At 40.2% G+C, this 17,243-nt stretch overlaps 1 protein-coding gene across 1 annotated transcript; it reads left to right on the top strand.

The window, feature by feature from the left end:
• The first annotated feature begins 2,303 nt into the window (after window positions 1-2,303).
• Window positions 2,304-15,967, top strand: LOC131103261 (homeobox protein Dlx3b-like). The gene is made up of 3 exons (XM_058049373.2): window positions 2,304-3,019; window positions 11,928-12,112; window positions 14,280-15,967. The coding sequence occupies exons 1-3, from the start codon at window positions 2,698-2,700 to the stop codon at window positions 14,727-14,729; spliced, it is 957 nt and encodes a 318-aa protein (XP_057905356.2). The 5' UTR covers window positions 2,304-2,697; the 3' UTR covers window positions 14,730-15,967.
• Window positions 15,968-17,243: the final 1,276 nt, after the last annotated feature.

Raw genomic sequence — 17,243 nt, 5'->3', positions numbered from 1 at the left:
TACTGCCCAGTAATAATTATTGACTAAACAGATTGAGATTTCATAGACAGCCATTTAGTTTCCAAGATGCAGTATTAGGTCAAAATATGACATTTATGCAAAATATTTTTTAAAATGTAGTTTTTTGGAACAGTGTGCAACCAGTTCTATCTAAAATATTTTAATATGTCCAGTGTTTTGACACCCCGCCTCTCGCCTGAAGTTAGCTGAGATCCAGTATACCGGAGGATAAACTGTATAGAAAATGGATGGATGGATGGAGTTTAGACATAGAATTTTTGTTTTTATTTGCAGAAATCTCCCTTGGAAGTGGACAAAATGCATGCATTTAGGGACATTTCATGAATGGCAGCAGAAATTGACATTTTCATCACAATATCTTGGAAACTATAGATCATTATAAGCAGCTGGTGGCAAACCACCTCAAGTCATACAAAGCCCTTGGCTGCAATATGTCACTGAATTGCATTCCCATCTAGATTTGTTTCCATTGAACTGTGAAGAAGTGCTGAACACAGGGAACGATTCCACCAGGACATTGCAGCTATGGAGAAAGTGAAAGTGGAGTCAAAGCGTTGGAATGTGGTCAGTATGAGCATAAGAGACGAGCCAAAAAGCATCATTCCGATACTGAATAAAGGGAACTTTGTTGTTTGAAGTGATACTTTAGCTGTTTTTTCATAAGATATTCAATCACATGATGTCCTAAGATATTCTGTAGGTAAGTATTTTCAAAATATAAATATTTTTAAGCAAAAATGCCTAAATCTATTGTAAATTTCCCCTATATGGATTTTCGAGTGGTTTTAGATTCAATGTTTTAGTACAGGATGTAAAAATGGAAAAAATAAATACAGTCACACATGAGAGGTTATACTGAAAAAAGGAAAACCACACAAAAGAGACACTTTATTGATTCAAGGTGAAGTAAGGTACACATGAAAGTGTGTAAAAACACATTTGAACTCACTTGTTGCATTTAACAGAAATATATGGGTGCTATCACCGCTTTCCAAAGTGCGGCCATTTGAATCCTGTGGGTGTTTATTTTTTGTGTTGGTTTTTTTTTTTTGGCCTGTGGCGCATTCCAGAAAATATAATGTAACAAGAAAACAAAAAATTAAAAAGGGAAAATTAAGTGGTGTAAAGTCACAATATTATGAAGAAAATCCAAGTTTGCAAACATAACATCATATTATGACGAGAAATAATGTCATTTTAGTGGCATAAGTTGAAATATTAGATTATGAGAAAGTAAACAATGAATAAAGTTGTCATTTTGGAAGATTAGGTTAAGGAAATATTCTATAATGTTTTGAGAATAAAGTCAAAATATTATGTAAATAAAGTTTAATTACAAGAAGAAATTTTTAAAGAATATTGAAATTTTAAATAGTTAAATGAGTATATATATATGAGTATATAACAGAAATGGAAAATACAGCTTACATTTTATGGAAATGAAATCAATATTCAGTGAAAAAAGTAGCAATTTTACAGGAATTAACTCATAATATTATTAGGAAAAGTGTTTAGAGATGTTTGATATATGGGTTTTTTTATATTGTTAAACTCTCAATTTGTGATATCAACTGATATCACATTTTTATGCTGTACCGATAATTATGGGACATCCCTAAAAATGTGATTTTAGTAGCGTAGAGTTGAAAAAAGACTTTTGCCGGGTCTTATTATAATGGAATAAAGTCATAATGAGAAGAAAGTTTGTGAATGTTAAGAAGTTGAACTATTTAGAAATTAAAAAATATGAGCAAGGACCAATGTAATAATGTGCTTTTTTACCAACATAAAAAACTATATATAACTTTTTAGCATATCTACAGTGTTGGTTTACAAAATATCAAAGTGTCTCTTCCATCCTTTCATTTTTCAGCATGTGGCCCCCGATGGAAAAAGTTTGGACCCCCCCCGCCCTACAGGGAATCCCACAGGGAGTGTTTGTGGGCTTTTAAGTTTATGGTGGGTCCACTGTGGAAAGGCTGCCTCCTGCTGAGGGCACGGTGGAAGCCTGGGGCTCAAGTCAACACATGTAAAGACACAAAGCTTTATTTAAAGATGCCTTGATTGACTAAATGAATCCCAACACCGGTCTGGAGGAGAATCTACATTTGAATAGGAGCGAAGCTAATGTGTAAACAGGCCTTATCACAACACCGTTATGCATGTGTGTTTAGGAACGGTTCATTTATTGTCTCCACTGTGCATGTTGTACCACGTCAGATATTGTTTTTTATTCAACTTTGGTAACAATAAGATCATTTGGATGTTTCCCAGCATGCAAGTTTGAAAAGTGCAAATTCATATTGGCATTGGATAATACGTCATGATACCCAATGTGCTCTATGTGGCCCCCAGGCCGCTCCTTGGACATCCCTGCTTTAAGGCTTGAAGGGAGAGGTTGACTGGAGGTTTCTGCGGGGAGGAGAAGGGAGTCAGACAGGCGACAAGCAATGCCGTGTTGGCCGCGGGGCAGAGGCTGCTCGTGGGAGGGTGAGCCAATGAGAAGGAGACTTCCACTCCTTTTCTCCTGCCCGGCTCGGCTCACTTCGGCGCGCCCTGTAATTAGGAGCTCCACTTGTGGGCTGGGCGCCGCCACGGTGGACCGCTTTGGGAAAGGCTAGTTCCAGACTCTTTTCTTTTACTTTGAACACTCGGTGGGACTTCGACATCCTTAACATGAACGGACAGCCGTCACCTGTGTTCGAGGAGAAGAAGCCGTCCCTCCGCGCGTCCCCGAGCCTACCGGAGACCTCCCCCGCTGACATGGGCTTCTACGGCGGCCACGGAGCGCTCCACGGCTCGCAGGATTTTTACGCGGCGCAGCAACCCTACTCGACCCAACACATGAGCCCGTACTCGTACACCCACTACAACCTGAACGGGATGGTCCCGAGTGGGGGCTTCCCGTGCGGTAAAAGTGACTACACGTACCCGCACTCGGTGTACAGGGAGCCCGGGGGCTTCAACAGAGAGTCGCAGCCAACGCTACCGGACAGTGGTGAGTGACTTCAGCCTATGTAAAAGTACTACTATATGCCTTTTAAAGCTGGTTATGGACGGATGCATTTAATGATACAGTATTCAATTTGATAATTTATTTAAGGTCCCAATGGGGTAAAGCAAAGGTGTCCAAACCTTTTTCACCAATACATAAAAATGTTGATATTCTTTGTTTATAAACACCCTAAACATACAAAATAGAGGCTTTTCAAGTATTTTTTAATGTATATTTCCTGGTTATCCAACTACTATATAAATACTATATTGAAATAAATTACTTAATTACTGGCAAATATTTGTTTTGACCACCAAACCAAATTTGCAATTTTAAATAATTCTTGAATTATCCAAATCGAGCTAAATCTTTTTTTTTATTACAGAGCAAAAAAAACTTTCTTTGTACCTTTTATGTTTTCGTCCATTCGATGTTGTTTTATATGAACATCTGAATGGTTTAATGTGTATCTGAGGATGGATTTAGCTAATATCCTTAACGCTAGTGTAGATTTTACCATAAAGATGAGATAATGTACTTTTTTTTCCCCGGGGCCAAATGGGATGCATAGTTTATCTTGGAACTGACAGATGTTGATTTAGTAAATAAACATTAATTCATTGAAATGCCGTTCACTGTTACAAATAGCATTATGCTATGCTAATGAATTACCTAACCACTATCCATTCTTTACTGACTGTGTGAATAGTGTTTCCCACATTATTTATCAAAACAAATGGCATTATGCTAGTCAATGAGTGAATCTGTCTATAGTGTCCTAACTACTATCCATTCTTTACTGACTGTGTGAATAGTGTTTCCCACATTATTTATCAAAACAAATGGCATTATTCTAGTCAATGAGTGAATCTGTCTTTAGTGTCCTAACTACTATCCATTCTTTACTGACTGTGTGAATAGTGTTTCCCACCTTATTTATCAAAACAAATAGCATTATGGTAGTCAATGAGTGAATCTGTCTATAGTGTCCCAACCACTATCCATTCTTTACTAAATGTGTGAATAGTGTTTCCCACCTTATTTATCAAAGTGCTGGCACTTACAGTATATTCGATCCAAGAACACATCAACCACATCTCTATTAATGCAGTTAGCGCATTAACAAGTTAATGCATTAATCAGTTAATGCAATCAAATGCATGCATGAGACAGCACTTTACGGCACATGTCACACTATCGTGAGTCCACAATCTACTGTGCACTGTGCTACAATTTGCCACTTTTTGGGCTTCATGGTGGGATATTTTGCAGTCATGCTAAAAATAATTTAGCAATAATTTTCCCTCAGAACTGAATCCTATGAAAACCCAAGTCCAAAAAGTCCAAGTGTGGCCCAGGGGCCATTTTCGGGCCTGTGAAATGATCAATGGCTGTTGAAGCTAGTGCTTCCACAACCAAACTACCACTTGTGAATTACCACACAACTACGGGGCATTCAAAGACATTCAAAAATGTGAACTCTAAATGCTCGACACAGTCAGTGAAGCATAAAGACATACACATGTAAACATTGTGGGCTTTCTGACAGTCGTACGTGTATGCTGTACATTTTATGTGTATTATCAGTACAATGATGTACATGACAGTCACACACTCACTTAGCCGTTTATACAAACAGACAAAAACAGCGCAAAATGGTGTGTGTTCACAGAGAGTGCAGTTTAATACTTAGCAAAAAATGGTTGCTCTTTAATGCCGTTGAAAAGGCAGCATTTCAAGAAATGCTCCAAACATTTGATAGCCAGTTCAATTTGCCTGTGAGAAAATACATGCCAATTCCACAACTGAAATATGACATCATAGAGGAAATATTGCATTATTATGATATATCCTCATATTATTGTAACATGAGCAGTTTATTTGGTCTGAAAAAATGTTGGCAATAATATCCTTTAGTGTCTATTTGCCGGACCATGAAAATTTCAAAAAGCAGAGGCATTGTTTGTGCAGTTATATATTTTTCCATTTTACTTTTCTTAAAATTCATGTTAAAATTTCATCTCACTCTCATAGACCTAAAGGTGAGTTAAGTGTCCGTGATACCCTTAAAAATAAGGTTATTTTCCCTCATTATGACGTTATTCTTGTAAAATTACATTTTTTTCTCTTTGCAAGAAAAAAAATTCTATTAATATTTTGACTTTATTCTGGTGACACTTTTGTTGTTTTTTTCCATTCATTTCTTTAATTTTTAGAATGTACCGTTGGCCATACTTTGGACGCCGCTGGTTTAAGCTGAACAACCCAAATCATCACACGATTTGTTGTCAGTGGACGCGCTTCTGAACATGCACCGCAGTGATGTCACACATTGGCAGCTATGGAGGGAAATAAGTTCAAGCAGGAGCAGGTTCTCCACTTCAAAGTATCACAAACTTTTTCAAACCAAAATGAAAGGAAAGCGGTGGCTCAGGTTGTGACATAAGCCACGTTTGTGGGTGAAAAGGAAAATCATTTTTAAAAGTAAAAGCTAAAGTGCTAAAACAACATAATTTTGTTACTGTACTGCAGTATGTACATGGCAGTAACAACAGTTAGGGGCTTTAATCCTGCACTTTTTTCACTTTTGTGGAAGATGGGACTTCAATGTTTAAAGAGTGGGAAGTGCAAAATCTTTCAGTGACAATCCAAAACCCTGCATTTACTATTAATCCTTTTTAAAACCGCAGGACCTCAGAACTGAGGGCTGGGGTAAGCAACACATATAATAGTTTGAACGCTAAAACTTAGCCTCTACGATAAAAAAAGTATCATTCTTCTACTGTTAAAAGCACTCGTAGAGCACAGATTCCGCCCCATTGTGATTTTTCACCATAAATATTACTCCTATATTTCTTTTATCTACATACAGTAAACCTCGGATATATCGGATTCAATTGTTCCCACTGGTTTTGTCCGATATAAGCGAAATCCGTTATATGCGTATACCGGAAAATGTCCGTTCTACGCATATATCGGATTTATATCCGGTATATGCGTAAATCGGATTTTATCCGTTATAAAAAGGCACTTCCTTGACTATGTTTCCAATGTACCTGGACTGGGCAATGAAAAGAGACGTAAGGTAATGAGAATTTAACTTTATTGGACTCTGAGCATAACAAATTGTTAATTAAGCTAGGCCCTGTTACGCCCGTCAGGCCTACGTTATTTCCAATAGTGAGGTTAAGATCTCATTCACTGCTGTGCTAGTATCATTGACGTCACTCACTTTTATATTTGTCCTAAATCTGGAGCCAGGAGAAAGACACGATGCGAGGGAAATTGGAACGGGACTGGAGATTTTGTCCGAAATAGGCGAAATCCGTTATAAAAAAATCCGATATATGCAATGAATTTTTATTGGAAATGCATTACAGAAAAATCTGTTTTTTTTTTATCTGTCCGTTGTGAGCGAATTTCCGATATATCCGAGTCCGATATATCCGAGGTTTACTGTATTTAGATTCATTGACCATGAAAACATACCATTAGCAATCACATTCATAGTGATATCAATATTAGTTCAGTAGTTAGTCAAAGAAATGGCATTTTTCTTCCAGATCTACCTTCATACTGTAGCTTTTGAAGACACAACAAGTCCTATGATGACAATTCCAAAGGTCATATTATCCAGAATTATTCCCATATATGGATCAGTCTTTGATATTTTGTACAACCTGTAACACCTTCCAAGTGCTCCGACTATTTTTTATGAGTCATATGCACAAATAGGCTGCACAGCGGGTGAGTGGTTAGCACACAGGACCTGAGTTCAATTCCACCCTCGGCCATCTCTGTGTGGAGTTTGCATGTTCTCCTTGTGCATGCGTGGGTTTTCTCCGGGTACTCCGGTTTCCTCCCACATTCCAAAAACATGCGAGGTTAATTGGCAACTCCAAATTGTCCATAGGTATGAATGTGAGTGTGAATGGTTGTTTGTCTATATGTGCCCTGTGATTGGCTGGCGACCAGTCCAGGGTGTACCCCGCCTCTCGCCCCAAGACAGCTGGGATAGGCTCCAGCACCGCGACCCTTGTGAGGATAAGCGGTAGAAAATGAATGAATGAAAGAATATGCACAAAAATGATCAAATGACCATACTCATTTCTGACAATTATTTCATCCAAAACTATTCATAATTTTTAACTTATTTTGAACACAAATAAACAGATAAATGCAGGCAAAAAACATTAACTTTGCACTACATTTTCATATCAACAGTACAAACCTCTTTTATGTGGATTTGTGGAGCAAAAGCACGGAACACACATAGCATAGCACACATTTTAATTTACCATGTCCTCATAGACAAGGTTAAAAAACATCACCTTGAAAGTCATCTCTGTGTGAATTACTTGAGGAAATGTAAACTCGACAGACTGGTGCACTGTTTTTTTCGACATTCCAGTTGGGAGTTGACTGCTGGAAATGGCTCCGGGGGACTTTGGCCCTCAGCCACGCAGCACATCAGGTGTCACGACATGTCAGTCAGCCCTGGTCTTTGAATCATCCAACAACACTGACTCCTTATCACGCGAGGCTTACAGCTGCGCCCCAGACAAATAAATAAAAACGCGTTAGTTTATTTAATAAAATGTTTTTAGAAAATAACCAATAGACGATCGCGTTGATTTCAAGCAAAGCAGATCACGAGATATTGTGAGACCTCCCGCCCTCAAGACATAAGGCACACAACTGGAAATATTTAAACAATGCAGTATATGGCTGCTTTTCACAGGGTTCAGGTTCTGGGACCACGTTCTATGATTTTCATGGCAGATTGCAGTATTTGTATTATTTTGCACAATGTCTACAGTGAAGAAAATAAGTATTTGAACACCCTGCTATTTTGCTATTTCTCCCACTTAGAAATCATGGAGGGGTCTGAAATTTTCATCGTAGGTGCATGTCCACTGTGAGAGAGATAAACTAAAAAGAAAAATCCAGAAATCACAATGCATGATTTTTTAACAATTTATTTGTGTGATACAGCTGCAAATAAGTATTTGAACACCTGTGTATCATCTAGAATTCTGACCCTGAAAGACCTGTTAGTCTGCCCATTAGAAGTCCACCTGCACTCCATGTATCATCCTGAATCAGATGCACCTGTTTGAGGTCGTTAGCTGCATAAAGACACCTGTCCACCCCATACAATCAGTAAGACTTTAACTTGTAACATGGCGAAGACCAAAGAGCTGTCCAAAGACACCAGAGACAAAATTGTACACCTCCACAAGGCTGGAAAGGGCTACGGAGCAATTACCAAGCAGCTTGGTGAAAAAAGGTCCACTGTTGGAGCTATCATTAGAAAATGGAAGAAGCTAAACATGACGGTCAATCTCAATCGGAGTGGAGCCCCATGCAAGATATCACCTCGTGGGGTCTCAATGATTCTAAGAAAGGTGAGGAATCAGCCCAGAACTACACGACAGGACTTGGTCAATGACCTGAAAAGAGCTGGGACCACCGTTTCCAAGGTTACTGTAGGTAATACACTAAGACGTCATGATGTGAAATCATGCATGGCACGAAAGGTTCCCCTGCTTAAACCAGCACATGTCAAGGCCCGTCTTAAGTTTGCATATGACCATTTGGATGATACAGAGGAGTCATGGGAGAAAGTTTTATGGTCAGATGAGACCAAAATAGAACTTTTTGGTCATAATTCCAATAAGCGTGTTTGGAGGAAGAAGAATGAAGAGTACAATCCGAAGAACACCATCCCTACTGTGAAGCATGGGGGTGGTAGCATCATGCTTTGGGGGTGTTTTTCTGCACATGGGACAGGACGAGTGCACTGCATTAAAGAGAGGATGACTGGGGCCGTGTATTGTGAGATTTTGGGGAACAACCTCCTTCCCTCTGTCAGAGCATTGAAGATGGGTCGTGGCTGGGTCTTCCAACACGACAACGACCCGAAGCACACAGCCAGGAAAACCAAGGAGTGGCTCCGTAAGAAGCATATCAAGGTTCTAGCATGGCCCAGCCAGTCTCCAGACCTGAACCCAATCGAAAATCTTTGGAGGGAGCTCAAACTCCGTGTTTCTCAGCGACAGCCCAGAAACCTGACTGATCTAGAGAAGATCTGTGTGGAGGAGTGGGCCAAGATCCCTCCTGCAGTGTGTGCAAACCTGGTGAAAAACTACAGGAAACGTTTGACCTCTGTAATAGCAAACAAAGGCTACTGTACCAAATATTAACATTCATTTTCTCAGGTGTTCAAATACTTATTAGCAGCTGTATCACACAAATAAATTGTTAAAAAATCATGCATTGTGATTTCTGGATTTTTCTTTTTAGTTTATCTCTCTCACAGTGGACATGCACCTACGATGAAAATTTCAGACCCCTCCATGATTTCTAAGTGGGAGAAATAGCAAAATAGCAGGGTGTTCAAATACTTATTTTCTTCACTGTATATGTCAATCTGGTGGCATCACGGTAAACAAAAAAGGGAACATATGTTAATTCATTGCATTAGTTTGTGGGATGAGCTATACTGACCGTATCGGTATTGGAAGTAAAACATTGGACAATATCGATATATGGTATATTTTTAAGACAAAATTGTGGCTTTTCTAACAGTGGTACATGTATGCTATACATTTTATATGCAGTATGACATATTTATAAATGATTACCGACTTGAATGAGATTGAATGAGATTTGTTTTCTGCTGAAAAAATGTACTATTTTTATTTTTAGATCTTCCAGAATCTGCACCTATTCCAGCTGTATTTCCTTAGATTTGTGCTTCCTGCCAAAACGGTCTGTTTTAATTTATTCCACTCACGGCCCGCCTCTGGGCATGCCCACTCCACTGTGATTGGTCACGTGCCCGAACTGCTTTAAGGCTTTAAGAGGTACTGTAAAATCTGTCCACAAACAATTCAACTATGTGAATGAAGCCAAACTCCCACATAATTATCTTTGGCTTGTAGTAGTAGTATGTCGTATTAAAAATGAGTAGAGCTAATCCCTCGTTTATCGTTAATTTGTTCCAGACCCGACCATGAAAAGTGAATTTCTGCACAGTGGGATTCTTCTTATGACACAGGAAAGCTGTTTATGGTCTTCTGAATATTTTTTAACATCATTACAGCCCTCTGGACATGGATTAACACCAATTTAGTCACCTTTACATTTGTTTTATCCAATATAGTAGCTTGTTTGTGTCGCAGTAAATGTGTTCCGAATGTGTGGAGTGACATCGACGGATCAGAGCTGTGATTTAGCTTTTAGCTCATGAGTGACGGCTGCAACAGTAGCCCTTGTTATTATAATTGGGATTATTATTGTTATTATTGTGCCTCTTTTGAGATGATTTAACCCTGTTGCTCCAGCTATCAGGTTTGGTGCGTGTACAACAAATAAGTGAAGGTCATATTTAACCATGAAACTGCATGATTTATTAATTAATATATGATGGGGAAAATGGGGTTGCACGGTGGCCAATCTCCATGGAGTATGTGAGTGTGAATGGTTGTCTATATGTGCTCTGTAATTGGCTGGCGACCAGTCCAGGGAGTACCCCGCCTCGCCCCAAAGTCAGCTGGGATAGGCTCCAGCATACCTTACCCTAGTAAGGGCAAGCAGCATAGAAAATGGATGTTTGAAAAACCGTGGTAGATCAATTATTGATGTTGTTGTGTATTGGAAGCATTAGCCCAAATTTTTTTGTTGGAATTTAGACAGCATTTTAATATGTGTAGTGAAGCCTTTTTTTCTCAACACATTATATTATATTGCACCTGTCGTGAGGGATGCCATCAAGCTGAAGGAGTCCTGTTGGGGCTTTTTGGCTCATAGGACTTCAGCGGCAACTGACTGGCAAACCAAGCGGTCCACGGCTTTGGCAGTCATTATTTAGTCAGATAAAAAAATGCAACATTTAAAAAAACAATGGCACACAAACAGATGTCAGTCAACTCCGATTGGCTGCTCCAATCATTAAATGAGGAAGCCCCTTCCCTTTACATGTGATTAGACAACCACAAAGCTTCTTGGACTCTCCAAGCTCTTCAGAAACAAAACTGATACCATCAAAGTCAGTTTTATGTATTTGTAGTTTTGTGTATGGATGTTTAGTGATCCCTGGACTATTAGTGGTAGTAGTCAGGCACCTAGGCCAGGGTCCTGAACCTAGATCCTCAGTCACTAAGTTAATTTTGTTTTAAAAAGGGAAAAAGGGAGTAAAAAAAAACTAACTGTAAACTGTAATGTGCCTGTGGCCCCAAGGAAGCATAGTCTTTGCTATGGTAAAGTCTCATGGACATCCCGGACGCACATGGACAAACAACCATTCACACCTATGGATTTACAACCTCCAAGTAGCCTGACATGCATGTTTATGGAATGTGAAAGGAAATCGGTGTACCCGCAGAAATTCCACGCACACACGAGGAGAACATGCAAACTCCACATAGAGATGTTCCAACCCAGATCTCCTGACCGTGAAGTCAACCTGAGTGCTAAACGTCACAAGTTAATTGATAAAATATTGAGTGTGACTGCATAAACAAAAGTGATGCAAGAGTACTGCTAGTCACTCAACGGGAGCGACGTACTGTGCTGTATGTATAGAAGCTGTCCTCCGGACAACATGAAAAGCTCCAATAAATTTCCATCTCCCTCCCTGGCTGTGTGGGACACTCCGACCAAAATTATAAGTTCAGAGTGCTGGTGGAATTTCTTTGAAATGTTGGGGTTGTAGCGGCCGTGGCTATTTCTGTGCTATGTCGCTGCTGTGAAGGCTGCTCGGGAAGAGACCCATTTAAAGCTGCTTTTATTGTGTGAAGCGTGAAGAGAAGACACGCACAGATACAGTGCAGTGCAAAGCAGTAAACTTAAAACCCAGTTTCTTCAAGAGATGGACATATTTAACCAAATGTGTATCCTCTTCCAGTGAAAGAAGAACCAGAAATGGAGGTTCGGATGGTCAACGGGAAGCCAAAGAAAGTGCGGAAGCCCCGGACTATTTACTCCAGCTACCAGCTGGCAGTCCTGCAGAGGAGATTCCAGTCTGCCCAGTATCTGGCCCTGCCAGAGCGGGCAGAGCTTGCAGCACAGTTGGGTCTGACACAGACACAAGTGAGTGATGAACATGACACAGTTAGAAGGATAAGATCGGTTTGAATTGACACTGTTGACATGAAAGTATTCAATTAATTCATCGTCGGTGACAAGTCAATCAATGGTGAGCGTTGTTTTTGGAGAGTGCAATCCACTCTTGTCACACTTGTGTGACACTTGTCACACAGCCTCAGTTGAACACTGCTGGTTTGGGGTTTTTTGGGGTGGGTTGAAAATACAATCCATAAATAGTCAGTTGCATCTGGGAAGGGATCACTGGGTGAAAACAATGTAATACATGAGGCACACCTAGCACCACGTGACACACCAAAACTACAGAAGAAGAAAGAAATCATGCACACAAGTATTTTATCATTTAAGTCTCTCATACACACGGGAACAGCATTCTGGGTGACACACAAACTGTGTTTCCAGAGTCGGTGTTTATACCACAGTAGAAAACTCATGAGCCGTACGGTTTTGGCGCCATCTTGTGTAGCACTACCTTGTAAGCACTACCGCTGAAACTCTTCGGGGGGCAGTCTTTCATTTGAAAGGCCTAATCATTTTGTTCATTCATTCATAAAAAATTAGATGTTTAAAAATTGTCGAGGGAAGTGATGGGATTGTAAAAATATCAATGAGTATCATCAGCCCTCCAGCACTTAATTGAGAACCAATTCGGCAGAATATAGGCAAACTCAGTTTCACGGGGCTACCTATATATATATATGCCTATACACTGCGCACGCTGAGCTGCCAAGTTGTGCTACACAAGATGGCGGCGTGTGCCGGCTGTGAGCTTTCTACGTCTTTCTATTTCCAGTGGTTTATACATGCGATATGAGAATGACGTCAGTGACCCACCAGCTCTTCGTCACTGTCATGTGACCAGAAGTGATGACAAGCCAACATAATATCTGAATATTTCGACGGACATGACTCACCTCAACCGACAGTATCCTGATATTTTGTAGCTTTATACTCCATAATGACTCGTAGTCGAAATTCCACTTTACATAAGCGGAAGACGGCGGACTTATGCGCATCCGTTCTTTCTTCTTCTATGCTTGGAGTGTCATGTGTTTCCATGTGCGTGCCAATTCACAGCGCCACACGACGCTGACCGAGAAAGATGGAACACAAGCGACCCAATAGGAAAATCATATTCGGCAGATTACAAGCAGCAAATTTGTGAGTGCAGTGACAAAAAAACAAAAAAAAAACTAATCACGGGCTAAAAGCTAGATAGCCACAGCTAGAGGAACAAGTTGAACAATGTCTGCCGGGAGAGGCTTGTCAACAGTGCAGTTACGTCTCCACGCCCAGGTAGGCGCCAAGGGGATGAATATGGATGACTTTGCGGGCCAGCGTTAGCTGAGTAATTGTTAATGTTATGTTAACATCCCACCAATTCATGTTACAGACGCCCATTTAGCCAGTTGTTCTCCATATTGTGTTGAGTCATCTTTCCTCTTCATTGTACATTACACTTCACTGTACGAGCTACTTATAGTCCGGAAGGAGAACTCTTGTCACATTTAAATCCCGCGAGATCTTGTGACACCCCTGATAATGATGAATAAAATTGTCACAAAAATATAAAATAAAGGTTAAATGTTGAAGAGCTCACACAGCAGACTGAACGATAGTGAAATAGTTGAAATGTTACTAATGTCAAGATGCTCTAAAAGCTAATTTAATAAAGAACACCTGACAGGGCACCTATGGGCAATTTGGAGTCTTCAATTATGTATCTGCTATTGTTCTTTAGACTAAGTGGCTGTTCTGGCTGGAATGACGCCCTGGGCGGATGACGCAGTGTAAATGTCGGCATTTACAAGACAAATTTTAAAGATATTTACGTTAAACCTTCATCTTCGGGCCACGTTTATCCTCAATCCATCCGTTTTCTATGCCGCTTATCCTCACTAGGATCGCGGGGGTATTCTGGAGGTTGGAGCCAATCTCAGCTGACTACGAGTGAGACGCGGGGTACACCCTGGACTGGTCCCGTTTTTGCTGTTCTTTTTAAATTGTGCACCTGAAGGCTTTGACTTTCTCTTTTCCCTGTTTTCTTGACCAAAATAACACTATTTTGTAATCTACCAACATCACACACCTAGTGGTCAAGGCACTGAATTAAATAATTAAATGTCCCCCCCCCACATACTTGTAATTTCAGGTGAAAATATGGTTCCAAAACCGTCGCTCCAAGTTCAAGAAACTCTACAAGAATGGAGAGTTTCCACTGGGAGACATTGCTCTGGAGCATAGCCCAGAGGCTAGTGATTCAATGGCTTGCAACTCGCCTCCATCCCCTGCAGCATGGGAAAACAACAACAGCAGCAGTAACACTACCGCCACCGCCACCAACAACAACAGCAGCAGCAGCAGCAACGATACGAACAGCAGCAGCAGCATCAAGAATAATACAATGCTGGACCCAACCAGCAGGGGGCAGGAGTCTTATCAGCCTCAGGGTGATTCCTCTGCAGTCTACATGGATGAGTACGCCCACCAGAATTGGTACCAGCAGCAAGACACGCATTTAGGTTTGCCAGCAGCTGGCCCCACCCACCACACACCACCATCAGCACCAGCATCCACGCCGAGTATGGGCGCTGTTTACTGACTCCCGTAGGAACACTTTAAATGGACCCATTCAACTTAAACGGGAATGTTTTGGATTATCCAGACATACCTGGAGTCATAAATCTAATGCAACGTAATAATGTACAATCTTCACATGACCATAGTACCAAAATATAATTCATTCACATGATGCCTTATGCCAGTGTTGCCCAACCAGGGCACATATCTTACATTATTATTCTATTATAATGAATGTATGAATGGCAATCCAAAGGTGTATTTATGTACTTTCTGCCATCTAGTGGAGGAGCATGTAATTGTTTGCTGGCATTGCGAGAGAAGAAAGATTATTTGTGGTAAATTAATAATAATTTGGGGCCAATTACGTAAAATTGGATCATGTACCATGGCGCATTGGTTTCAGAATCATAAATGTATACATTTGTATATTCTTGTAAAGCAGTGTGGGACAGCAGGTCAATTTTTTGGAAGATTTCACTGTGGTTTTTGACAACAAAATGCCAGTCCAGCATGTGTAAATAATAAGAATATCTTGTTAATAACCAACTTTTTTTAGAATTATTATTTTGATTCCGTTGCTCCCCACAGCCTGTCAAACAATTCTGGCTTGGAGCTGATGTGAGCTTATAACACAGAGGTGTCCAAAATCTGGTCTCAGGGCCCTTGGAATATTCTAAAAAAAAAAATGAATTCATTATTAAAGAGATACCCCTCCTTTTAATCTATAAGGAGCTTTTCAACCCAAATACCTACCTCACTCACGGTGCAACCAAAAATAACAACAAATATGTGACAGGGCCACCAGCGAATGGCAAAAATCCACACGTAATACCGACGTCCATGAATGGTGTATTTTTGACACACGGCTTGCTCTTCCCCCTCCGTACCATACAGCTACCCTGATTTTCCTCTCTGATTTTTGGATCAACATTTGCAATTAAAGTGCCTGATGAGATTCACCTCCATAGCCCTCCCCCGTCTTGCTTCAGTATGCCTCACACACTTATTTAACACATCTAATGTATGAAATGTATAGGTACTCACCACTAATGAATGATAATTAATCTGATTAATGAACAGATGGAATCACAGAACTTAAGTGAATGTCTGCAAAGTAGGATTCCTTACTGACAAATGGAATATTTGTGTGGTTAGATCATAGAAAACCTGCTAAGACCTTCTAAATATGTTTTTTTTAATGTTCTTTAAGCCCTCTAGACATTAAGTAACACCCTTATAGTCACCTTTACACTTGTGTTACCCAATATTCATTCATTCATTTTCTACCGCTTATCCTCACGAGGGCCGTGGGGGTGCTGGAGCCTATCCCAGCTGTCTTCAGACGAGAGGTTACCCAATATAATATATACTATAAATTTCATTGTATAAATATACTATATAATTTATCAAATATACAATAAATTAGACGCCTGGGGTTCATAGTTGAGTTTTCTCGGTGTGGATTATAGTAGCCCATGTCAAGGTTTTATTGTACCTGTTGTGAGATAATTGAAACCTGGAATGAAAGCCGGGTGCTTGTGTGTCTCACCGAACATTGCTGCAAGCCTTACTAAGATCACAAAGTCTTTGAATGTATCATATAGATTATGAATTTTATGCTTGAAAATGCCTTACTTTGGGGGGAAAATGCATACAATGTGCTTAAATGTGCATTTTTTTACTCATAATAGGTTGTATTGAACCATGAAACAGCATAATTTATGAAGATATTTTTGGAAAAATGCATAATTTTCAGTACGAAGTGGCAAAGGACGACTTTTTGGCAAAGGACAACTTATTGCTAACTCAGGGTGAATGCATTTTCTGTGGGAAAAAAATACCTATATTTGGAGAAAAAAAGAAAAATGTATCATTTTTCAACGCAACAATCTAGCAATTTTCCCTTTATCAATACAGCAGCTATTTTGGGCAGTCATTCATTCATTTTGCTTATCCGGGAGTGCTGACGTCTACCCCAGCTGTCTTTGGGCTGGGAGGCGGGGTACACCCTGGACTGGTCACCAGCCAATCACAGGGCACATATAGACAAACAACCATTCACACTCACATTCATACAATTTGGAGTCACCAATTAACCTAGCATGTTTTTGGAATGTGGGAGGAAACCGGAGTACCCGGAGAAAACCCACGCATGCACGGGGAGAACATGCAAACTCCACACAGAGATGCCCGAGGGTGGAATCGAACTCTGGTCTCCTAGCTGTGAGGCCTGCGTGCTAACCACTTGGTCGCCGTACAGCCATTTTGGGCAGTCTCACAAGCAAGACAATGTCAACACATGCAAGTGCGTCATGCAACTCGTCAGGTGAGGTCTAATTAATGTGAGAAAATCCAAGCTAGGGAGGGTGTCGGTGTGCTTGAAATGCATGTCAAAAACGGAGTGTCACCTCATCTTGTTTGAATTGTTGTTTGTGATCATTCATGGACGATAAAGTGCAACGCAGTTGGCAATTTTAAAGGTTCTAGCAGTATGTGATCGTCATGACATAAAGGCCAACGTTTGCCAAACCCG

Source organism: Doryrhamphus excisus, linkage group LG16 (genome assembly GCF_037039965.1).
Source record: "Doryrhamphus excisus strain RoL-2023G ecotype Guam linkage group LG16, RoL_Dexc_Guam_v1.1, whole genome shotgun sequence".
Taxonomy (NCBI): domain Eukaryota; kingdom Metazoa; phylum Chordata; class Actinopteri; order Syngnathiformes; family Syngnathidae; genus Doryrhamphus; species Doryrhamphus excisus.
This window is presented reverse-complemented; position numbering and strand designations above follow the sequence as displayed.